Source organism: Furipterus horrens, unplaced genomic scaffold (assembly GCF_987537825.1).
Source record: "Furipterus horrens unplaced genomic scaffold, mFurHor1.1.pri manual_scaffold_4, whole genome shotgun sequence".
Classification (NCBI taxonomy): Eukaryota; Metazoa; Chordata; class Mammalia; order Chiroptera; family Furipteridae; genus Furipterus; species Furipterus horrens.
Window position 1 is genome coordinate 129,232,138 of NW_028327174.1, and position 25,603 is coordinate 129,257,740.

General features: G+C 36.6%; 1 protein-coding gene across 3 annotated transcripts; it reads left to right on the forward strand.

Annotated features, from left to right (window-relative positions):
• Positions 1 to 291: 291 nt before the first annotated feature.
• On the forward strand, positions 292 to 25,603 carry C9orf72 (C9orf72-SMCR8 complex subunit). Of its 3 annotated transcripts, none has more exons than XM_090275784.1 (11): positions 292 to 349; positions 4,818 to 5,305; positions 6,488 to 6,547; positions 11,910 to 12,005; positions 12,710 to 12,774; positions 14,032 to 14,104; positions 16,375 to 16,491; positions 18,555 to 18,790; positions 21,433 to 21,490; positions 24,686 to 24,795; positions 24,910 to 25,603. In XM_090275784.1, the coding sequence occupies exons 2-11, from the start codon at positions 4,862 to 4,864 to the stop codon at positions 25,094 to 25,096; spliced, it is 1,446 nt and encodes a 481-aa protein (XP_090131910.1). In that variant the 5' UTR covers positions 292 to 349; positions 4,818 to 4,861; the 3' UTR covers positions 25,097 to 25,603. The 3 variants fall into 3 exon arrangements, with proteins under 3 accessions (XP_090131910.1, XP_090131912.1, XP_090131911.1); XM_090275785.1 differs by lacking the exon at positions 292 to 349 and adding an exon at positions 351 to 388; XM_090275786.1 differs by lacking the exons at positions 14,032 to 14,104; positions 16,375 to 16,491; positions 18,555 to 18,790; ... (1 more) ...; positions 24,686 to 24,795; positions 24,910 to 25,603 and having other exon boundaries at positions 336 to 390; positions 12,710 to 12,778.

Sequence of the window (25,603 nt, forward strand, 5' to 3'; positions counted from 1 at the left end):
CACGTAAAAGATGGCGCTTGACGCGTCACTTAATCCCTGCTGCCCGGTTCCTTCCTGTTGGGGGCGGGGCCTAGAGAGAGCAAGGGGTTTGTGTTTCGGAGGTGTTTTTGATTTTTCCGTCTCGTCCCTCCTCCTTTTACTTTCACAGTATTTGCTGATGGTGAAGTAGGAAAGATTCAATAGACTTTAACCAGAAGAACATAAAGTGAGGCACAGTAAAAACATCTTTCGCCGACCCGCGCGACGGGGCGGGGGCGGGGCCAAAGGCGGGGCGGGGCGGGGGCGGGGGCGGGGCTGCGGTTGCGGTCCCTGCGCCTGCGGCGGCAGAGGCGCAGGCGGTGGCGAGTGGGTGAGTGAGAAGCCGGCGGAGTGGCGCCGGCTGTTTGAGGTGTGGGTACCAAGACCGCGCGCGGGTGGTGGCGGGGGCTATCCCCCGGGTTCGCCTCAGCCCCTCTTTTTCCCTGTCTTCTGTAACCGAAACTGGGCGTCAGGTTTCCCTGCCCGGCGACTAGTGGCGTTGCCTGCATCTGGGCCCCGGGCTTCCCGGTAGCGGCGGCGCGAAGAGCAGGGAACGGGCAACAAGGCTCTTTGCCGCTTTCCCTACCGCAGCCCCCGAGCCGGCCGCTTCCTGGGGACCCGGTGTGAGACCAGGGGGGGGACCCATGGGACGCGCTGTTCAGCGTGCGCGGGCTCCACTGAAGAGAGCCTTGGGCGCCGAGAGGCCTGGCCCAGGGGAAGGGCAGAGGGGAGCGCTGCGCAGCTGCTGCGGACCAAGTTGGGGCAGAGAGGAGACAGGCAGCTTGGGATGGCGGTGTGGACGTAAGACGCCCGCAGAACTGAAAATTTGGGCAACAGTTCTAGACTGGGCTGTGCTCCATTCTGTGGGACATGACCTACTTGCTTCATAGTTCCGTGGTTACACAGACTTACTTAAAGGAAGTGACCACTGTGACTTGGGCATCGCTTGCCCGATGATATCGGTTTCCGAAAGAAGTGCACTGATTACAGGTCTGCTGTGTCAGCCCACCCGGGGCCTGAGTGGCCCTGGGGAATTTTTCCTGGCTTCTGTATTTAGGAGACAGAGGGAGCTCAAGCACTTGCCCGAGAGAGATGGCCCTATCAGAAACAATGCAGATTGTTAGGCTCTAGCAAGGAACAGTCTGGTTTTTGCCAGTGGACAAGTTCCAATTCAAATAGTTCCCGTTCCCCACCTGTGGTGCACAACTAGTGGGCACATACTTCTGGTGTTACTTTTAATTTGTACAAAAGGTCCTGGAAAATACTGTTAGACATGATCTTTCTCAGGAAAATACTGTTAGACGTGATCTTAGGAAAAGTTAATATAATGGGGACATCACATTATAACGGAGATTAGTCATATGGAATCAGAATACTTGAAATACATTGGTGTTATGTGACATAGATACTGTTTCCAGCACCTCAGCCAAACCCTGCCGCTCTTTAGGAAAGAAAATCAGTTGGTTTTTCCTTACGATGATTGTGCTCTTTATACGTATGAAAAAATGAAAAAGAAAATCATAGACCACATTGCAGATTGTGCAGTAAGCTGGCACTAATCTGTTACAGGAAACAATTACATAGAGGGTAAAGATGTTTTTTTTTTTTCCTTATAAACTTGATAAAATAGTCTCTATTTGGCTCTGTTATCAGTCCAAAAGTTTCCTTTCAGGGGAAGAAGTAGAAAACCCATAAAAACTGCTGTCTTTCAAGCCTGCCCTTGGGCTCTGTGTAAAGTAGTTCAAGACAGCGTAGCTTAGCCTATTACCGAGAAATCTGAAGCTGTGGGAGAGATGGCCTGATAGTGATATCTTGAACATCACTGAGTGTTGCCTAATGAAAATTTAGAAAGTGTCACAAACTGGTGTTACAAGCAGTTCACTGTGGATAAAGTTGGTCTGACAGCTCCTGTTTCTTAAGGTGGGCTGATTTAGGACCCTGCTTCTCTAAAGGGTGGGAGACAATAAACAGAAAGCATGTTTACAAGAAGTGTGAGTCTTAAGTTGGTTGAATTCTGATCTATAACTGCAGTGGGCCAACCCACTTTCTAAATACCAGAGAAGAGGTGGTTGATTTTTAGTAAAGGTTTAAGAAAAAGCAAAGCTTCAGATCTGCCATTCTGCCAAACAGTTCTAACAAATGATAGTTAATATAACCTGCATATGTTGGAATATTTTCAGAAAGTATATTGGGTACAACTCATCAGTGGTGTACTTTGTTTACAGGATCAGCCAGTTTGGATCCTGGCTTCCCTCAAAAAACTCTTAAGGCTAATGTTTGGTAACACTGGGGAAGCCAACACTATGTATAAGTAGACACACAGAGTTAAAACAAAAAAAAAAAAACTAAAGACTACTGGTTTTGAAGTGATTTTTCTTTTTTCAGCCACATTTGTATATATTTATTTTCTTCACCAAAGTGATGTCTTTAAGTGTTAGTAAAATCATTTTTACAATTCCTAATTATATTTCTCTGTGACATTTCATTTCTCAAGTTTTTTCTTTGGCTGGATTTAAAGTTAAGCAATCAGTGACATCTTTGTCCTTTGTTTTCTTTCTAATGATACTAGCAGTGAGACTGAATGTAATTAGTGGTCTATAGTAGTTTAATTTCACTCTCAGTTAAGAAGTTTTCCCATAGCCCAACCAGATTTTGCCTTAGGGCTCAATTCAATTTTAGAAAATACTTTTATTTTCAGTGCAATGATGAAATACTTGAGTTGCTATCTTGCCTTTATGATTATCCTTCTTTTTTATCCAAAAAAAGAGCAAAAGAAAAATATATTACAATACGATTTTATGGCTTTGTGTTTATTTAATTCATTTTCTTGGCCTCCAGTTTGCTGTTGTTAATGATGACAAAAGCATATTACAGTTTCAATTTAAATTTCATTCTTGTATTCTGTCATTGTAAACTGACTGCTTAAATTTTATCCAAGACAGTGAATATTTTAAACAAGCTATAAAGCTTATATCCACTTACAATGTAATATAACACATTAAAAAGTAAACATTTCCTAAATGAATTTCTGAAATAAAAGCTACACACATAAGAATTTTCTTGATGTTAAACCATTTCTGCATATACTTAAAGTGTTTACCAAGCTGTATATACTTATTCTTGACATCCTGATAAAAGTGTACACTTAATACTCTAAAAATAGAAGTTACTGCTTTTCATCAGTCTGAACTCTCCTGACAAGATATAGATAAAATCCTTTAAGTAAAATGGTTTACTTTGACATGAATTTAGTTACAGATCAAATGCGTTCTCCCAAAGCAATCAGCAAAGATAGGTATAACACCTTTCAGCTAATAACTGCTGTCTTTTACAATTTTGATGAATGGATTCTACCATTTAGACTTCCTTACATGAAATTGTCATTTTTTAAAAATTTTCCATCTTTGAATACAAATACGGTACTCAATTTTAATGTTAAGCAAAAATTATTTATATTACACTAACATCAAATTGAATATGCATCCTCAGAATGATATATCTGAATAGGTTAAGATATACAAGAGACCTAGCTTTTAGCCTGGCTCTGTGACCTTGGGCAGTTCATTCTTCTCTCTGTGTCTGTTTTCTCAGTAGATTGAGAGGCTTGAACAGGGCCCGTCCAGGTGTGTTGTTCTCTACATGTTCTAAATAACTGAAGCTTTTTTATTTCAGCCATTTAGAACTCGCTTTGTAGTGATAACATGCTATACTGCTTTCTTGAATAGCATATTAAGTGTTTTATCTTTGTGTTGCAGTGTCATTTTAAACAGCTGTAATGAGCTTTTGTATCCTGATACCCAGAGAGTTCACTGAGAATAACATGATGTTTAATCATTTTTTCTAATTGATCCACACTACTCAGTTTTTGCTTTTTTTTATTTTTATTTTTTTATTTTTGCCCTTTTAGCAGCTTTTAAGGTATTCCTGCTGTCAAGTATTTTGCTACTTTTCTAGGATTGCCATAACAAAGTACCTACCACAAACTAGGTAAGGTAAAAACAAAAATTTTTTCTCTCACAGTTCTGGAAACTAGAAATCTGAAATAAGGTATCAGTAGGGACATGTTCCTCTGAAGGCATAAGGGAAGAATCCTTCTTTGCCTCCTCTTAGCTTCTTGTGGCTACGTGCAGTCCTTGACGTTCCTTGGTTTGTATGTAGCTGCATCACTTGAATTTCTGTCTCCAACTTTACATGGCCCTGTACCCTCTGTCTTTATGTCCAAGTCTTTCTCTCGATAGAAGGACACCAGACATTGAATTAGGACTCTCCCTAATCTATATGACCCTATTTTAACTTAATTACACTTATTTTCAAATAAGGTCACATTTAAAGATACTAGGGTTGAACAAATTTGGGGAGAGACACATAGTTCAACTCACAATAAGCATCTGTGTCTGTCTGAGCCCTCGCCTTCCTCATTTAGTCCTTTTATGTTAGTCCAATTATGTTAGAATTGCATATAAATTGGATATTTGGGAACAGTGAGGATCTCTTCTATGCATTTTAGTTTATATTTCATCTGAATATTAATAGGCCCTTTTTAGTTCATTTTTACTTTAGATTTGTAAGTATATTTCTGAATATAAGTGACAAGTTACTATGTATTATAAAATTATATAAGTAAACACTTAATGTGTACCTGTCAATGCTAATTGAATGTCTTTCCTGTTTGGAGACATGCTTCCAAATCTTTTTTTGACTGAAGAGGAGAAAACCACATGTGCAAAAATTATTTGGGTTTTTGATGGATGACTTTAAAATTGGTGAACCTAATCATTTTTTTATATGTCCTTGTTTAGATATCCCTGGAGCATTTGGATAATGTGACATTTGGGATGTAGTGATGTCGACTCTCTGTCCTCCACCATCTCCAGCTGTTGCCAAGACAGAGATCGCTTTAAGTGGTGAATCACCTTTATTAGCAGCTACGTTTGCTTACTGGGACAATATTCTTGGTCCTAGAGTAAGACACATTTGGGCTCCGAAGACAGAACAGGTACTTCTCAGCGATGGAGAAATAACTTTTCTTGCCAACCACACCCTAAATGGAGAAATACTTCGAAATGCAGAGAGTGGGGCTATAGATGTCAAGTTTTTTGTCTTGTCTGAAAAGGGTGTAATTATTGTTTCATTAATCTTTGATGGAAACTGGAATGGGGATAGGAGCACATATGGACTATCAATTATACTTCCACAGACAGAACTTAGCTTCTACCTACCACTTCACAGAGTGTGTGTTGATAGATTAACACACATTATCCGGAAAGGAAGGATATGGATGCATAAGGTGAGTGGTTTTGAGTTTATTAATCATGTTAACTTAGCCATTGAAAGTTTATCTTCTGGCACATTTATATCTAATTCTTTTAGAAATAATATGCAATTAACTTCAAACAGTATCTGTTATTTGCATCTACCCTATTAGATACAGATAAATCTAGTTTGATGTCTGTAATATTCATAATGATTGAAAAAGATAGGAGATGATAGCTCCACATTACAAATAAAAAGTTGAAGCTTAGTCAAAACAGGGAATCTAAGGTTTAGAGTCCATATTTGTCTTTGGATCCTTTGACTCTAAAAGCTTTCTTATGGTGGTGGGCGAGGGGTGCTGGTGCGTTGCATGACTGTTTCACTTCCTACTGTGTGTGGGAACAAGCATTTCGAAACCGTTGTTTCATAAGCAGTTGGCCATGGAGCCTTTGGTCCCTTTAACTTTGTTGCCAAGTTCCCATATTTGGAAAATTAGGAAGTTGGACCAAATGGTTTCTAGGAGATACTCTTTTCATTTCATTTTTATATCATAAGTATTTCTGTTGACTTCATTCCTTTTGCAGATTGGGTAGAGGAAATTATTGTTAGTGCCTAAATCCTATAGTTTAATATATACAGTAGTGATAGTTATCTTTCCATATACTTTTGGCAGAACTGAAGAACAAATTTATTTCTCCTTTCTGCTTTGCAGTTTGATACTAATATAGAAATTCATTAAAGAATTGTTAATTTTATGAGGCTTTTATCAGATAGTAAGGAAAAATAGTATCTTTTAAAGGAACAGTTTCTTACCATGTTTGCAGGCTTGCCTCCTTATTTTTCATATGCACTATACATGAAAATCATTTAAAATCAGGAAGCTCTATATTCTCCAAGTTCAACCTGATCTTAGTTAATTTGAAAATGCAAATCATTACCTTTGTGAAACTATACAGATGTTTCATTGACTCTTTTCTCCTAAATTAAGTTTTTAACTGCAAAAAAAGAGGGTGGTTTTATTTTATATTGTCTAGGAGAGCATGGATTTGTTTAGTTAGTTTTCTCCCCCTTCCTTTTTCTGCCCTGAAGTGGAAAGCATTTTTTCCATGAGCTGAATTACACAATAACATGTCTGCTATTTAACTGTATTGTAAAAAATAAATAAGCATCAACTATTATTTTTAAAAATTATTTTAATGAATTTTCCCTTGCTCAGGAAAGACAGGAGAATGTTCAGAAGATAGTGTTGGAAGGCACAGAGAGAATGGAAGACCAGGTAAGGTGGAGGTTGCATACTGTCAGACACTGCCATGCACACAGCATATGTCTGTATGAGGCGCAGGGCCACATCTGCTATTCTTTTAGGGCCTTGAAGCCATATTACTTTGACAGAGTGAGCCTGAAAGTGAACAGAGCCTTTATGCAGAATTATGGAATAAACTGGATAAAAGCTTGCATATCTTAGACCTGAATAATTAAGTGTAAAGTCTTAATAGTAATTGCATCTACAGATTAATATTTTGCCGCCTTTTTTCTCTATGCACAGAGGAAGTTTTGAGTAATGTTTATAGTGAGAATTAAAAAGTGTATATGAAAGATTTTCTTCAAAGTACTGTTTCTTAAACGTTTTCACAGAAGCAGTTGTAACAGGAGGAAAGTAAATACTTCTAAGGTATCTGTAGTTGTAGGCACAGCTCTAAGCATAGTATATCTTTGCAATTATATCTTTAAAGTGCAATCAGTTTACAATTTATTCTATGATATATCTGTTTGTTTTAATATTATAATTTGTCAGTGATATTCCTCACCTTCATACTGATCAGGCTTCTTGTAATATCAGGTCTTTAGGAAGATGTGCTGTGTGTATCTCATGACTTTGAATACCTTTAGGGAGCAGGCACCAGAGTTTGAAAAGCATGATTGCAAAGATAGGGCTTCCCTTGTGGAAGTGAAGCACAAACCATTTCAGCATCAGGCAAAGAAGTTCTTCTGAAGGGGACTCTGGTGGAGAAAGGGTTCTTTGCTTTTACTCCAATTGCCCCTGGCCACCCTCTCTGTTTCTGCTGAAACTCCGGGATAAACATCAAGGCTAGATTGCCTTTTCTCTGGTTCTCTTCAGCATGCCTGAGACAGAATGCTGCTTTAAACAAAAACTTTTCTAAAAGTTTGTGAAATACAGGGATGTTAAACAAGGAAAATACAGAACCCTGTAAAATGACCACCTTCATAATATTTTTATGCCTCTACTTCTGTAAATAACTTCCCAAGGCAGAGAAAGTAATACTGGGGTAAGATCTTAGACTTATAAGAAAATACTTACCTTTACCCAGAGAAGCCCAGCTTTTGCTTGTTGGTCATTAAGCGGGGTCTCAAGGAATGGGGTGACTTTTGCCAACCTCTAACTCTATGAAGTAATCAGAGTTATCTCAGGATGAGGAAATTTAGGACCCAGTAAAATTCTGCTTTTACTGGGATTTTTTCTTTTTTCAAACCAGAAGCCTTTTGTAATTACAAAATTACCACTGTTAATGAATTCTGTCTCTCTTTTAAGGGCTCTGAAAGATGTCCTACCCCTTCTATGACATGAGGAAAGTATACTTGGGACAAATGAAATTCTTAGATGGGAAACATTGTTCTGCTCAGAAGTCAAGTTAGAGAAGTTTGTGGAGGAAAGGAAACTGAAGGGATTTTCTTTTTGGAGCCTTTCTATGTTCAGCCTTGTAGGATGTATTTGTTAAGCTTCAATAAGGATATCTGTTTGCTTATGATAAGTGTCAGGTATGTGTATGAACTACTATATATGCCTAAACCTAAGGGAAGGTATCTTCTCACAATGATCCTTTCTGATAAGGAGCTACCTGATAATTGAGTCCTGATGGGCTTCCGGTGACTATTTTGAATAGTGAATACTATCTGAGGATGACACATAGTGTGAAACTGTTTCAGTCAGTGCTGTTCTGGATGCTTAGTCAGCTGTAAAATCGCTTCGTAAGGAAGCACATACAACAACAGCTTCAGTCATTATTCTTGTTGATGTGCAATATTATTGATTGTAATTGTAAACAAGCATTTATTTTTTTAACCATATTTTATTGATTATGCTGTCATAGTTGTCCTAATTTTTCCCCTTTTGCCCCCCTCCTCCTGGTACCCTGCCTTCCTTCCAGCAATCCCTCCTTAGTCCATATCCATGGGTCATGCATGTAGGCTCTTTGGCTTTTCCCTTTCTTATACTATTCTTAATATCCCCCTGTCTATTTTGTTCCTACCAGTTATGCTTCTTAGTCCCTGCACCATTTCCCCATTTCTCCTTCTTCCCCCTCCCAGCTGATAACCCGCCAAATGATCCTCATACTTATGATTCTGTTCCTGTTCTGGTTGTTTGCTTAGTTTGTTTTAGTTTTTTTGTCTTTTAGATTCAGTTGTTGATAGTTATGAGTTTGCTGCTCATTTTAATGCTCATAGTTTTGGTCTTCTTTTTCTTAAATAAGTCCCTTTAACATTTCATGTAATAATGGCTTGGTGATGATGAACTCCTTTAGCTTCACTTTTTCAGAGAAGCACTTTCTCTGCCCTTTCATTCTAAATGATAGTTTTGCTGGATAGAGTAATCTAGGTTGTGGTCCTTGCTTTTCATCACGTTGCATATTCTTTGCCAGCCCTTTTTTGCCTGCCAATTTTCTTTTGTGAAATCAGATGAAATTCTTATGGGAACTCCTTTGTAGGTAACTCTCTGCTTTTCTCTTGCTGCTTTTAAGATTCTCTCTTTATCTTTAACCTTTGTCATTCTAATTATGATGTGTCTTGGCATCGGCCTCTTTGTGTCCAACTTGTTTGGGACTATCTGTGCTTCCTGGACTTGTATATCTATTTCCTTTGCCAAATTAGGGATGTTTTCTTTCATTATTTTTTCAAATAATTTTTCAATTTCTTGCTCTTCCTTCTGGCACTCCCATGATTTGGATATTGGTACATTTAAGGTTGTCCTGGAGATTCCTAAGCCTCTCCTCATTTTTTTTTTACATTCTGTTTCTTTCTGTTCTGGTTGATTATTTATTTCTTCTCATGTCTCATGTCTCAAGTCATTGATTTGAATTCTGACTTCCTTCCCGTCACTGTTGGTTCCCTGTCGATTTTTCTTTATTTCACATAGTATAGCCTTCATTTCTTCCCTTGTGATTTTGCCATACTCAGTGAGTTCTCTGAGCATCCTTATCACTAGTGTTTTGAACTCTGCACCTGATAGGTTGGCTATCTTCATTTCGTTTATTTTTCTGGGGGTTTGTTCTGTTCTTTCATTTGGGCCATATTTCTTTGCCTTTGTTTCTGTATATAGGTAGAGCTGCTTTTACTCCCTGTCTTAGTAGTATGGCCTATGTAGCATGTGTAAATTGTGTTGGGCAGGGCCTTAGGTAATTGCCAGGGTGGGGCCACCTGCTTCACCACTTCGTGGCTGTGTTTGTGGTGAGGGGCTTGGAGAGGGGACAGTGCCACCTGGCTTCTGGCAGTTAGCCCAGCACTTCCCCCATTTCTAGTCACTTCACCCACTTCCTATATGCAGTTGGCACCCTTCCAGTTGCTGCCCTGGTTTTTGCATGTGTTCGAAGACCATGTGGGCCCTTTTAGCGGTGGAAATCCAGCAGTTTCTTCTGCTGCCCCAACCCGTCCTGGTTTTTACAGCCAGAGGTAATGGGGGTTTATCTTCCCAGTGCCAGAACCCTGGGCTGGCCTGGGGCTGGGATTCCCTTCTCTCAGCATATCCCCCCACCTCCTTTTTATCTACCACACATGAACTAGGGATTATCTGTTCTGCTGCCACCACCGCTTGTCCAAGCCACACCACATCTGCCCCATCTTCACAGTTCTGCCTCTCCAGCTTGTCTGGATGAATGTGGCTTCTTTAAATCCCTAGTTGTCAGACTTCCATATAGCTCTGTTTTCTGTTATCTTTGAGATCTGGTTGTAATTCTTTCTGTGGTTGCACAAGGAAGGGAAGCATGTCTACCTGTACCTCCATCTTGACCAGAAGTCCATCAACAAGCATTTAAAAATTACTTTTAAGCCTTGCCCAGTGTGGTTTAGTTGGTTGGACATCATCCCATTCTAAAAGGTTGGGTTTTGGTTCCCAGTCAGGGCACAGACCTAGGTTTCGGGTTCTATCCTTGATTCTTGATCTCTAGTCCAGGCGCTTACGGGAGGCAACCAGTTGATGTTTCCCTCTTGCATTGATGTTTCTCTCTCTTCCTCTCTCTCATGAAAGCAATGAAAAAACAAAATGTCCTTGGGTGAGGATAAAAAATAAAAATAAAATTACTTTAAAGAGCAAAAACAATGACTGATTATGTTGTGATAGTTACTACAAGATGAATTTGTTAAAACAATAAAACCTTCTATAATGCAAGCAGGCTTATGGCTTAGGGTAAAATTTTCAGAGACAGCATCACATTTAAATTCTCAAGCAACTTTCATGGTCAAGGGACTGAAAAACTGGGTTAGGTCATTCAAAAAATGACTAGGCATGACAAAGGGTCTAATTTGAAGATGAATATTAAGAATTTGAATAAAATTTTTTCGTGAAAGGTAAATGACAAAAAAAATTGTTTTTGGATTGACCTATATTAACATATGATTTTATAAACATGCTTAGCTAAAAATTAATAGACACATGATAATTTCGTCTATCTCTGAAAGTTTACATATTGAAGCTGGTCAAAAATTTTGGGATAGTGAATAAATGAGGGATCGCTTGATTTAGAGATGCTTTACGTTTATGGTATTTTATATTGTTTTCATTCAGTTTTATTCTAGAAACTGCAGATTTCAAAATTACATTCTTGAGATGTAAGAAATAGAACTGTTGCCCTGGTCAAGGAGGTCAGTTGGTTGGAGCATTGTGCTGTGCACCAAAAGGTTGCAGGTTCTATCCCCAGTCAGGCACCTATGGGAGGCAATCAATTGATGTTTCTCTCTCACATCAATGTTTCTCTTTCACATCGATGTTTCTTTCTCTCTTTCTCTCTCTCTTTTTCTCTCTCTCTCCCTCTCCCTCCCTCCATCCCTCCTTTTCTCTCTGAAATCAATGAACATATCCTTGGGTGAGGATTTTTATCTTAAAAGAATTTTAAGGGACACTTGTGTTTTATTGATTATTAAAATACACATAAGTGTGCTTTTGATTTGCATTTGGGTAGATGAAAACTTATTATGAATGTGGAGGTTCAGTATTAATTCTTGCTTTACTGCTGAGTTAATTGCTGAGGATTTCAGTCTTATCCTTTGCTTTCCTCATTTTTAAATATAAAACACATCAATGATCTTTAATTAATAAGATATATCTCACATTTCAAAAGGAGATTCTTTCTAAGTTTGGCATGATGATTTAATCATTGCATTGAACAGTAAATGATAAACCAATGATTCTGACTAAAGAAAATTATTTCCAGAAGAATAAAAATGAATTTTAAACAGCATGTAAATCCTTTAGAAATGTTTTGGAGTAGTAGACTTGTTTGGAGCTGTATTTGAACAAACATTCAATATTTCTATCAAAGGGCATTGTTCTTTACTTTCATTATTTATTTTTTATTGTTCAGCTTATATTGTGTTATTTCTTCACCTCAGTTTACTTTTTTGTGCAGGGTCAGAGTATTATTCCAATGCTTACTGGAGAAGTAATTCCTGTAATGGAACTGCTTTCATCTATGAAATCACACAGTGTTCCTGAAGAAATAGATGTAAGTTCTTATTTTATTAAATAGGAGTAATGGTATCCTTTATCAATTTTTTTTGAGTTAAGTTACTGTTATGTATATTAGTTGTGTTCTCATTCCAGTAGTATGCATATTTTGTCATATGTACTATTCATATGAAATATTAGCCACTTTAAAACACTTAAAATTATAGAGGCTTTTTGGTCAGTGATAATTATGATAACAGTAAAATTTATTTATTTGGCTTCTTTTGTATTTCCTAAAATTGGGAGAATTTTGGACCTTAGAGAAGCAATCCGTATTTTAATTCAGTACTTTTGGTAACAAAACAGTATACAAATGGAAGTTTACTCATATTTATTAATATAGTTTTCTTAATCATTCGTTGAGGACATTTTGAGTCACACGCTATGCATGTATGGACATGTCTTTAGGAAACTGTTCTCATTTTCTGACATTTTAATTATTAAGAATTGCCTCCTAATTCTGACTGCTCAGAAGAGGAAGTTCTTCTTATAAAAATTGTTGCTTAGCCTGCCTGACCAGCTTTCACATTTGTTCTTCTGAAAGTTTATGGTAGTGCACAGATTGTTTTATGAGGATTCTTGATGCTTAGAAATGAGGCCAATGTATTATGTTGAACCTAGACCTCAGAAAACTTGTGTATTAAAAATGTTTTTGCAATATTATGTTATGCCAGAATAATTTTCTTTTTTGGTGCATTTTAGATTGCTGATACAGTTCTCAATGATGATGATATTGGTGATAGTTGTCATGAAGGCTTTCTTCTCAAGTAAGAATTTTGTTTCTTTTCATAAAAGCTGGAAGAAGCAGATACAAATCTTTGCTTACCTAAGACAGGATATGAAAGGAAGTAAATAACAGAATGGCTACTCCATATTATTCTAGGGACAACATTGCATATTTGAACTATGACTTAGCTTTGTGGGTTTTTTTTTTTTTTTTCATTCCTTACATATCTGTGTTATATTTGAGGTTACTCTTTTTTTTTTTAGTATTTAAAGAAGCTGAGTTTCCATAGCACCCAGACAAGAGATCATGATCTCTTGTTTGGTTCTGGTTTCTTGTTTTACTTCTCATTAAAACCGAAACTAAGAATGCTGTCAAAATAAGTTGCATTGTGGGTGTACTTGAGTTATTTGGGCCTAGAAAAGAAAATTATTTGTATTTGTACTCATCCTTTCCTTCACACAGTAGATTTTAGTACTTAAAAGTGTGGGCTCTAAAACCAGATTTGCTATGTAACCCTGGGCCAGCTACCTGAACTCTGTGTGCCTGCATTTCCTCATCTATAAAATGGGAATAATAATAATGCCTACTTTATGGGATTATTCTAAGTGTTGAGTGAGGCAAATCAGATTAAGCATTTAAAACAGTGCCTAGCACATATAAGCACATAATAATAGCTAATAGCTAACATTTGCTATTTGGATTTCTTCTAAGGAAAATGATAATAATAATAACCAATATTTATTGAGTGCCTACATGTCAGTCCCCAGTCTAAGTGCTATCTCTACATGTATAACCTCATATTCTGCTTTAGTGTTTCTTTTTACAATTGCAGCTTATCATGAAATTTTATTTTTTAAAATGAGGAGTAAAAGAATAAAATCTGTGCTATTGATTCCCACAGTCTCTTTCCTATAGGTTTCTGATAGAATTGGAGAGGCAAGGGTGTATAGAACCTAGAAGCCTTAAATGGCTTGAATCAGAAGCGCATGCGTCCTGATTCTGTTCAGTGTCAAGCCATTCATAGCATTATTTTTAATCCCCTGTGACTTGAAGTAAATCACATAGTCTCTCTCAACACCTCAGTTTCTTCCTCTGTCAAATGGTGGTGTTTTACTAAATGGGTTGTTTTAGGTTCAGATGAGAGAATCTCTGTGAGAGGCATGTAGAAATAAAGATGGCATTATACTTGTAGCTTTGGTGCTCCTCATGTAAGGCTGTTCTAAATTATTTGAAGCTCTCTTGCCTTTTTTTTTTTCTAGTTTGTGAAATGGGTTTAATTTTTTTCTTCAATTCACAGTGCCATTAGCTCACACTTGCAAACCTGTGGCTGTTCTGTCGTAGTAGGTAGCAGTGCAGAAAAAGTAAATAAGGTAATGTATCTTATAATCCAGCAAATAATATGACTTTTTAATACTACTCACACATCATTGATTGTAATTTAAAAGTCAGGTCATAGTCAAAATGATCTGATAATATAAGGAGGCAATATAATCTATGTAATCTGACCAAATTACTATACACCCTAGGGAAAAAGGAGTTTAAAGTAAACTTGAATAGGAAGTCATTTATCAGTTTCATTTTGATAACTCATAAATACTAGTCTCGGTATTTTATGAATGGTTTTGAGAATATTTTATAATTAGATTTTAAAAATTGTCTTATTTTCTGATATTATCTTTAATAAATATGAAGATGTCTATGTACTTTTGGTACAAATTCCAACAAAATGTTATCTGATCACTTGATTTCATTTTCTTGCTTTTTCCTTTAAATTTGTCCCTTTTGGGACCTATTTCTGGTAAGTGGTCAATGGAGGTTATACTTTATTCAGTGATGTTTGTGACCACTTCCTTCATTGCTACATGAGTTAATAAAGAATTAATGAGCAGTTAACCTTTTCAAGCAGTAGGCAACAAACTAAAGGATTTTGCACTTTTCCTCACCAACCATTAATTAGAAAGATAAGTATATGTATCTAGCAATTGAAGTAAACCTGTTTAAGTTTTATGTAGGAAATATGTTAGGAATCATTATTTGCTTGACAAATATTATCCTAACTTTTTTTTTCCCTATAAGAAGCTGCCCTGTATATTTACATGAGTCTTACTTTACCAAAATTATATTTCTAATGAAATCATTTATGTGAGATTAGTTTACTTCTGTTATTATTCTGCATCTAGTGACCAGTGATATTATATTATTTCTGTTACTCAAAGAAAGCAGTTTCCATCTGTGGCCCCCAGAGTCTTCCAGTTTTACATAGAGACTTTCCAGTCACCTCTTGGAGGGCGAAAGGCTCTATGGTAGAGACTGTGTGTTTTTAAAACACTTTTCTCATCCCACATTGTCTTCAGGCTTAATAGCTTCCCTTTTATCTTTTTAATTTAAGAAGAAGATTGCCACTGTTCTAGTATAAAAACTCTTAAATATAGTCTGAATTCCATTGTAGTTAGATGGTGTGGGGGAGGAAAAATAATCTTCCCTCTCCTTCTAGGTTTTTGGCTGAGATGCCCTTGTAATTAGACAAATTTAATAACATGTATGACTCCTGTATACATGGGAGATATGCAGGAAAACTGAGTACATACCTCCCAAAATGGCCCAAGCTTTTACCTAAAATACCATCTTCAGCTAATGGCCAAACATGTTTATGGGGAATTACGATGATTAGGGTATGATTATGCAGCTGTGAGTCCTTGCCTCTTCATTGATAAGCTTTCTAGAGATTATGTCATCCTTCTCTTGATGGAGATTTTCCTTATAAATTTAAATGTTTCTTACTAAAAGGTAACTTTCAGGATTTCTCCTGCATCTGCTATTTCTTAAAAATGATCAGCCTAAAATAATCCTATGCCAAAAAAGTCATTTTTGAGGGAGGCAAATTCTGCTCCCCTTCAATGGCATTTTTCTCTCCTTAGTATATAGATCAAATTCTGTTAGAATCATAGGTTTCTAAACCCCAAACAATGGCTTGCTTATTTTAAATATAATATGATGGAATTAATTCATGTTCTCTTGAAGGATTTGGACAATTCTTGATATTCATTATAATGGGATATCACATGTAGAACTAACTACTAAACAAAAGCTAAAAGCTATAATTCGGCCTAATTTAACTGCATTTAGTTTTCTTGTCCAGGAGAGAGAGAGAGAGAGAGAGAGAGAGAGAGAGAGAGAGAGAGAGAGAGAGAGAGAGAGAGAGAGAGAGAGAGAGAGAGAGAGAGAGAGAGAGTGTGTGTGTGTGTGTGTGAGAGAGAGGCACTTACTGCTGGGTGAAGATACAAGTTAGTGACTCTACTAGGTCATTACTTGCAGCTGAAATAAGGATAAGCGCCCCATTGGTCAGGTAGTTTTATATCAGTCACCTGGAGAGTCACAATGTATAGTCAAATGTTAAAGGTTTTGAGATATCATACTGTAAACTTACCAGCATTTCCCAAACCTATTTGACCACAGAATTCCTACCTTAGCAACAGCTGTTACAGCCCATGAACTATTCTGGGTGACTAAGAAATACTTATTTCTCAGGATCTATTTTATTGGCAAAAACAACTGAAATTTCTATTCTAATTTCTTTCATAAGCAAACCAATGATGGGTTTTTACATTATGTTTTAATACTAAAATCTTTTCTTTTACAGATAGTAAAAACATTATGCCTTTTTCTGACTCCAGCAGAGAGAAAATGCTCCAGGTTATGTGAAGCAGAATCATCATTTAAATATGAGTCAGGGCTCTTTGTTCAAGGCCTGCTAAAGGTATAGTGCACACTTGTCACAAGTGATACCAATTTTTGAGACTTTTGTAAGTGTATTTTGAACATTAGTATTTAATTTATCTCATGCTTATGTGCCAAGGGGCTGACTTCCTTTACACAGATCTGAGCACAGAGTATGTGTCTTAATGGATTTATAGTTAGTATCAGTGAAGTATCACAGAATATCTTTGTGTTTCACTTTGGTTTCCTATAGCTGTCTACCTAACCTTACGATATTTTTAAATATGTGCTTGAATCAGGTGCCTATCTAAAATGGGAACATTTCTTTTGTACTGAGCAGATGTTACCGTTTTATGTTTATGTCCTGTATTCATTTATTGAAAAAAAAATTTAAGCTGCTTTCTAACTAGAAAAAGTGTATAAGATTTGATCAATCCCTGTGTGTGTGTATTAAAAAAATTATTTTACATTTTTCTTTTAGTTGCTTAAGTCTACTTTTGAAGGAAGAAAACAGATAAATGTAAATCAGCCATTATTTTTAGTAATTATGGGGAAGACAGTTATTCCCTTTATTGAATCTATTGAAGTTTTGATTATAATCTAACATGTAAAGATATAGATTTCCTACTGCTTATGTGATTCCGTCATAGTGGATGCTTTCTTGAGGATATAGACATAACAAAATGAAAGAAAAATATTAAAAATTGTTGCAAATAAAAATTATATTCAGCTTTTGCTTTTTCAATTATGTGCATTCTATGAACTCAAAATAATAATATTTATATGCCAAAACTGTTTAAGGGAAATCATTTCTGATATGAATTGCACGAATCTGAAAATTAGAAATTCTTCTTGTAAAAGGCATAAGGTACTTTGTACTTTTATTTCCTCAACAACCTCTTATTTAATTATACGATTTTATCACTGAAAGTGTCTTATACTAGATGCATAGAGAAAAACTTCAAACTATGATTTAATGATAATATATTTGTTAAGAATTTTCCACGCAATTATAAATTCTATAGCCTTTCAGAAAATGCTTTGACATTATATATAAAGAGATTTACCAGTGTTTAAAGATCTAACTTACTATTCTACCTCTGGAAATTCATCCTAAGGAAGCAATTATGTATGCAGAAGATTTATTTATAAAGATGATTATCACAGCATTGTGAGAATGAAAAGATTAAAACAGCCTTTCTCTTTTATTCTCTTCAGTTACATAGCACAGTACTTTATACACAGAGTACAGTAAGCTGTTCCATGGCAACCCAACTGACTGTACCTAGAAATAAGTGCATTTTTTACTTATTAAAAAATATATTATTGGAATTTAAAAGAGCCTATGAATAACCAAGAGGAAGAAAAAGTAACTTGTAATCTCAAAATCCAATGAATAACCACTAATTAATATTTGGCATGTATCTTTCTGGTCTTTTTTCCTTCCGTATGTATTTTTTTTCTCCCACATCTCTCCCCACCAAAAAATAAAAATATATATATATATATATATTAATTTTACTCTGCAAGTTCTAACCTGCTTTGTTCACAATATATTTTGAATATCTTTCAAAATCAACACATAAACATAAGAAGCTCTATTTTAATCACTTCTGTCTTTGGATGCTTAGGTTGTTTCTACCACTAAAATTTTGCACACAATGATTAATATCCAAGTATAAATTTCTAGAGATGGATTTGCTAAATCAAAGCCAGTTTTTTTTGTTGTTGTTTTGTTTTTAATTTAGAAAATAATTCTTGCCCTGGCTGGTATGGCTCATTTGGTTGAAGCACTGTCCCGTAACCAAAAGGTTGTGGGTTCAAAACCCAATCAGGGCATATACCTAGGTTGTGGGTTTGATCCCCAATCCAGGTACGTGTGGGAATCAACCAACTGATGTTTCTCTCTCTCTCTTACTCTCTAAAAGCAATGAAAAAATGTCCTCGATTGAGGATAAAAAACAAATTTTTTTTTCTAATTGTTTTTCTTTTACATTTGTCCCATTTTTTCCCCCATTGCTCTCCCTTACTCCAGCCACCCCCCAAAAAACAAATTCTTTATATCTTTTGGAATGTAAGACAGTTTTTCTTTCATTATGACAGGATTCAACTGGAAGCTTTGTGCTACCTTTCCGGCAAGTTATGTATGCTCCCTATCCCACCACACACATAGATGTGGATGTGAACACCGTCAAGCAGATGCCACCCTGTCATGAGCATATTTATAATCAGCGTAGATACATGAGGTCAGAGCTGACAGCCTTCTGGAGAGCCACTTCAGAAGAAGACATGGCTCAGGATTCTATCATCTACACAGATGAAAGCTTCACTCCTGATTTGTAAGTAATGCCCTGCCTTTTGATATTGTCATTAAGCAATAGTATGAAATTGTATCTTTTATCAGTAAGAACAAAACCAATGGGTCTATGTTTAGAAAGAAGGAAACATTACTAGGAGAATTATGCTTGAAGAAATATTTGGTTAATCAGGCATTTTTGTTTTTGAATGTCTATATTCTTACTATAATCGTGTTTCCCATAAGATAGATTAGTTCTTAAAAATAAATACTTAAATATTTATTTACCAAATATATACTGAGCCCCTAGACTCAGTATTAAGTACCTAAGGTTAATAGAGCCCTACTCTGACATTACTTATAGTCAAATGTATATGAGTCACTAAAAAGCATATTCACTAAACCAAAGAAGTAATTCTGAATCTTTTCTTTCATGATATATGACTATAAAATACAACAAGACTGTCAAAAATATTAATTACTTTGCATTTTATACTGTAGTATTTGTTCCTTACCATAAAGTCTGATTAGTAAATTAAAAAAAATAAAAAGTAATGATGATAAAATATTTAATGAGGACCAAGTTAGGAAAAAAAAAATGGTGATGATAAATCTGAATTATAAAACCCTAAGAAAACACTTCTATTATGTTCTGAAATCAGGAAAACATTCATAGTATACCATTATGTTTCTCTTTAATCAATTTAAAGTGCCTGGCACCTAGAATGTGCTCAATAAATGTCAACTAGAATAATACAGGTTTGAATATATAAGTTAGCAGTAAAAATGGAGCAAGCAACCCTGTCCTGTGTTTCTAAGAAAAATTGTGAACCAAGGCAACATAGAAAAGGAATGCCATGTCCTAGGGATCCCTAGCCTCAAGTACTAGGTGCAGAAACTCTTCTTTCCCCACCTGTCCAGTCTTATTGATTCTTTAGAAAGCTTTAGGGAAATTGGTGTAGAAAATGAATTGGTCAAAACTGGAATTCCAGATCACTAAGTCTTCACAAATAATATTGGTAATTTTGGTACGCACGTAGAAACTCTCAGAATTAATCAGTTCCTTCAAGCATTTTTTCCTAAAGTATTTAGTATTTTTCTTTTTTGATTGGTTGCTTCAGAGCTCTTTTGGGGGGATTTGGTGAACTTTAAAATGGGTTTACAATCCTTTAGTGTTTTTTTGGAAAAGATGTATGTATACTTTAACATTTCTTACTCGTTTTAGCCAATTATATTTGCCTCATTGAGTTGACAAACTATGATCAGCCAGCTGTTCTTGTTTTGCTGATCATAACAAAATAATGTTATCATAAAATATTTTTCCAGCTCTAAGTAAATATTTTTAATATAAAACTGTCCCAGTATATTTTCAGCTACTAAATTATATATTGTTAAATTTTATGTATTTTAGACATATTTTACTTTTTAGTTTATTTTAAATGATATTACTTATTTTTAAGATACTTTTAATTTTTAAAAATAATTTCAGTCACTGCCAATAAAAAATGAGATGTCGGTCATTGGAAATATTTTTTAATACTTTGTTTCATCTAATTCACTATGCCCAGGATACTCATTCAGTGAAACAGATATATTCAGAACAGTGGACTTAAATATAAATAGTCTTATTCTCCCTCCAAAGCCAGAGAAGGGGTGCTGTCAGTGTCCACATTCATTGGACCCTTAGTAATCATGAAATGCTGATTTCTGCACTCCCCCTTTCCCCCCACAATTTTGGGTTTCCTTTTGTTGTTTGATACACCCTTCTCCTAAACTAGAAATTTTAGGTACTTTCCTATTTACCTCGGCACACATACCTCTTTCCTGCCACTTCTCTCAGCTACTATTTTCAGTTAAAAATTGTTTACCTTATTAAATGTTATATTACCCCTTTGACTTGAGCATAACCTAGCATCTCGGGAAATTCCTTAGGGAAGTAGAAGGCAAGGTGAGGGAAGGAAGAAGATAAAAGCTCAAAGGGAGTTTGGACCTGGGAAGAGAGCGATCTTTTCTTTTTTTTAAGCATCTGCTATATCCTAGGTGGTGTGTGAGATACACATCCTTTCAGGTGTGCATTACATCTTAACTTCTTACTCTCATTGTTGTCAAGGTAGGTAATACTTGCCTAGAATACTAGCTAATTCATGTTACTTGCCAGATGATGGGCTTGTTGATGCCAAAACACAGAGGTTGTGATGTTGCAGGTAGTCCTCTAGCTGCGTTTCTTAATCCCACTCACATGATTCTTAGCATTTGTCTTTTATCTTTCTTCATCCTAAAATGTTCACTAGAAGTTACTGTACATAACTGTATCCTTTTATTTTGTTTTGGCTTTTGGTGGTACTGGTGTGTCTCTATTTTTATTGCTGTTTTATTTTTGAGATGGCAGGAATTGGCTCAACATTTTTTTATGATGAGGGCACTAAAGTAGGTTGATAGATATTATATATCAATCTTGAAACTGCTTATATCTTTAAGAAAAAAATAATTAACATAGTGACCTGATAAACTGCAGTAATATACAAATGTCTCCTTGAGTTAAAATACATATTTTATATCTTCAAATATATACATCTGATTATATGTAATATCCAATTTCTAAAAATTTAACTTATTGACTAGAGTATAGGATTATGGAAAGTAGCATTGTGCAGCCATTTCAACGTTGGACTATTTTCTTCATAGGAATATTTTTCAAGATGTCTTACACAGAGACACGCTAGTGAAAGCCTTCTTGGATCAGGTAAATGTTAAAGCTGAGATTGTTGTTTTTTTTTTTTTTAAGTATATTTTATTGATTATGTTGTTACAGTTTCAATTTTTTTCCCCTTTGCTCCCCTCTGCCCAGTCCCCCTCTTCCCTCCAGCAGTCCTACTACCTACCCTTAGTTCATGTCCATGGGTCATGCATATAAGTTCCTTGGCTTCACCCTATTCTTAACTTCCTCTGTCTGTTTTTTACCAACCGATTATGCTTCTTAGTCCCTGCACCATTTCCTCATTTCTTCCCCTCCACCCTCCCAGCTGATAGCCCTCCAAATGATCCCCATACCTATGATTCTGTTCCTATTCTGGTTTGCTTAGTTGGATTTTGTTTTTATTTTTTAGATTCAGTTGTTGAGAGTTGTGAGTTTGTTGCAATTTTAGTGTTCATAGTTTTGATCTTTTTCTTAATTAAGTCCCTTTGACATTTCATATAATAATGACTTGGTGATGATGGACTCCTTTAGCTTTACCTTGTCTGGGAAGCACTTCATCTGCCCTTCCATTCCAAACGATAGCTTTGCTGGATAAAGTAATCTTGGTTGTAGGTTACTTTTCATCACATTGAATACTGCTTGCCAGTTCCTTCCTGCCTGCAAAGTGTCCTCTGAGAAATCAACTGATAGTCCTATAAGCACCCCCCCTGTAGGCAACTCTCTGCCTCTCTCTTGCTTCCCCCAGGACTCTGTCTTTATCTTTCACCTTTGGCATCTCAATTATGATGCGTCCTGGTGTGGTCTCCTCTGGGTCCAGCTCGTCTGGGATCCTCCGTGCTTCCCAGACCTGTATGTCCATCTCCTTCACAAAATTTGGGAAGTTTTCCTCGTTTTTTTTCAATTCTTGCTTCCTCATTCTGCACTGGTTGACTTTTTTTCCTCCTTATGTTCCAAGTCATTGTTTTGAACCCCGGTTTCCTTTTCTTCACCATTGGTTTTGTGTGGATTTTTTTTCGTTTCACTTAGCATAGCCTTCACTTCTCTTATGCGTTTGCCATACTCAAGCATATCTGTCAAGCCTGTGAGCATCTTTATCACCAGTGTTTTGAATTCTACGTCTGTTAGGTTGTCTATCTCCTCATCTGTTAGGTTGGCTATCTCCTTGTTGCTTAGTTCTCCCACTGGAACCTTGATCCCTCCTCCTTTTTGGGCCACACTTCTCTGTCTCCTCACTGACAGGCTCTGTGTTTGTTTGCCTCCACGTCCCAGGTAGAGCTGTTGCTCCTGTTACACTGTAAGGGGCGGAGCCTTAGGGATTTGTCAGTACAAGGAGACCTGTTTCACCACATTGTGGCACTGTATGTGGGGGAGGGGTCCAAGAGGGAACAATGCTGCCTACCTAGCACTCGCCCCTTTTCCAGGCACCTCTCCCACTTGCACACCAGACTAGCACCCCTCTACCTGCTGCTCTGGCTGTCATTTCCAGAGTGGGTGGGTCTGTGGACATTCTAGGACCATGGGGGCCCTTTAAACAAGTGAACTCTGCTGAGGCCAGCAGTTTCTGTCTCCACCCCAACCCACACTGGTCTGCACAGTCAGAAGCAATAAGGCTTGATTTTCCCCGGTGCTGGGACTGTGGGCTTCGAAGTCTGGTGAGGAGCTGGGAACACTCCCCAGGTGTCCCTCCTGACTTTTTAAAACATGTGACTGTGCTCTCTGCTGGCCTGCCGCTGCTGCTGCCCCAGCTCCGCCCCTCCTACCTGTCTGGATGAGTATTTCTTCTTTATATCTTTGTTTGCTGGACTTCCATGCAGTTTGATTTTCTGGAACTTCTGGTTGTTTCTAGTTTTGAGGTAATTGTATTTCTTCTTAGTTGTGGAGGGAGATGCAGCGTGTTTGTCTATGCCTCCATCTTGGTCCGGAAGTCTAGATTGATGTCTCAAAGCTGAGATTGTTGATGTGAATGATGTGACATGTTTTTGGTTTTTTTATTTTTATTTTTCAGTACATCCTACAATGGCTATATTCTATGTATATAACATCATAGAATTGAGTCATTATGTTTTTGTAGTACTTCTGGTCTTAAAGCGTCTGAATGAGTTTTCTTTTAAATTGTCAATGGGTAGTGATCTAATTATTAACCATTAAAGATGGATGTATCATTTCCCAGTTCAAATAATAAATGTTTTAATTCTGAGCACTAACCGTTAACTCACAGTGTTTTCTTTTGGGGGAATGAGAGGAGAAGGTACATAAATGTTTTTTATTTGCCTTAATTGAGTCAAAAATATCTTTAAACCCTATTCCTCTGTTTCAATGACAGCGTCTTTATTGCCTCCTTTTGAAGAAAAGTATAGATTATGTGGGACTTATTTCTTAGTAAAGCTTTGTCATAGCGTCATTCTGGGGAATCAGGTCAGGAAACATTGCCATAGATGTATCTTTGAATAATGAAATCCTTAAGTTTACTAGAATTTTTGGGGGGTGGGTTTCTTAATATTTATTAGTGAGTAATGACATTAAAATACATAAACACAGCCTATAGTATGTGTTTTGGTGGACAAGGGACTGTAGCCCTGGATTTGGGCTCTATCCAGTTCAGCAACTTTCAGGTGTCCAAAATTTTTCACAAACAGGAATTTGTCCCTTTCAAAGATATTGTATGTACAATATGGTAAGTGAATAAAGTATTGATAGAGTGGTTGGCACATGGTAAACATTCAGGACTGTGTGATCTGTGATATTTCAAAGTTCAAGGATAATATGTGTCATATAATTCCATGCTTTTCAAGCTGAAATAAAACCCTTCTGCCACTAAACCCGCACCCTCCCCCATGTTACCTCCCGCACCCTTCCAGAGCAAGAGTACTAGAGGGATATGAATATCTCAAAATCATAATCTAAGCATGGCTCAGCTTCTGGAAGCTTCAACTTTATTTGAAGATGTGAGTAAAAAAACGTTAAGACAAATGGAAGTAACTTTCAATTATGATTTTTAATTAAATAAATATGCATATATTCTTAGGTAGAATGCAAAATACTTACTTTTAAATATAAATAAAGCTGTTGGGCTGCTTCCAGATTTAGTATTTCTGTCATGCTCCTGCCTGTTAGGAGACACCAGTGGAAATGATTGAGGGAACTGCTGTAATGTGTGGTATCTGCCAGATGCTGTTAATGCTGTGAGAGAAACATGCTGTATAAGTAGAATATTTTTTTTAATATTTCATTTTCCTGTAGGTCTTTCATTTGAAACCCGGTTTATCTCTCAGGAGTACTTTCCTTGCACAGTTTCTACTCGTCCTTCACAGAAAAGCCTTGACGCTAGTAAAATATATAGAAGATGATACGTAAGTAAAATATATGGAAGAGAAACCTTTGCATTGTTCTGTTTTCTTCCCTTTGGACGTTTTCTGTATTACATATATATATATATATATATTTTTCTTTCTTTTTATTTGTAGGCAGAAGGGGAAAAAGCCCTTTAAATCTCTTCGGAACCTGAAGATAGACCTTGATTTAACAGCAGAGGGCGATCTTAACATAATAATGGCTCTAGCTGAGAAAATTAAACCAGGCCTGCACTCGTTTATCTTTGGAAGACCTTTCTATACTAGTGTACAAGAACGAGATGTCCTAATGACTTTTTAAATGTGTAACTTACTAAATATATTGCGTCACAATCATGATTGCTGCTAGAGTAGCTCAGTGGTGTGGCACACATCAGTCCTGGGATCATACCCCAGAGCCCTACTCAGCAGGGGCAGTTAAACTTAGTTACACTACAGTTGTCACAAGAAGCCTGCAAGGGGATGTCAGATGCATTGTTAACAATGAATGGATCTTTTCCTAGTTGTACTCTCTTGGGATACAGACTTATGTTTACAATTATAAGAAATATTATTGCTGTCTTTAAAAAGATATAATAATAGGATAGAAACTTGACCTCAGCTACTGTTTTTTGAAACTTAGGCTTCATCGTTTACATATATCAAAGTGAAATCTTTGTTAGCTTCCACAGATGTAATACTAGGTGACTTTCCATTTTTGGTGTGTCTGAGTATACGGGATAACTGTGATACGGTGGCAATCAGCTAAAAACTAGAGCATCTACATCATTTCAGTTTCATATACAGAGAGTTAACTTGAACCCAGGGT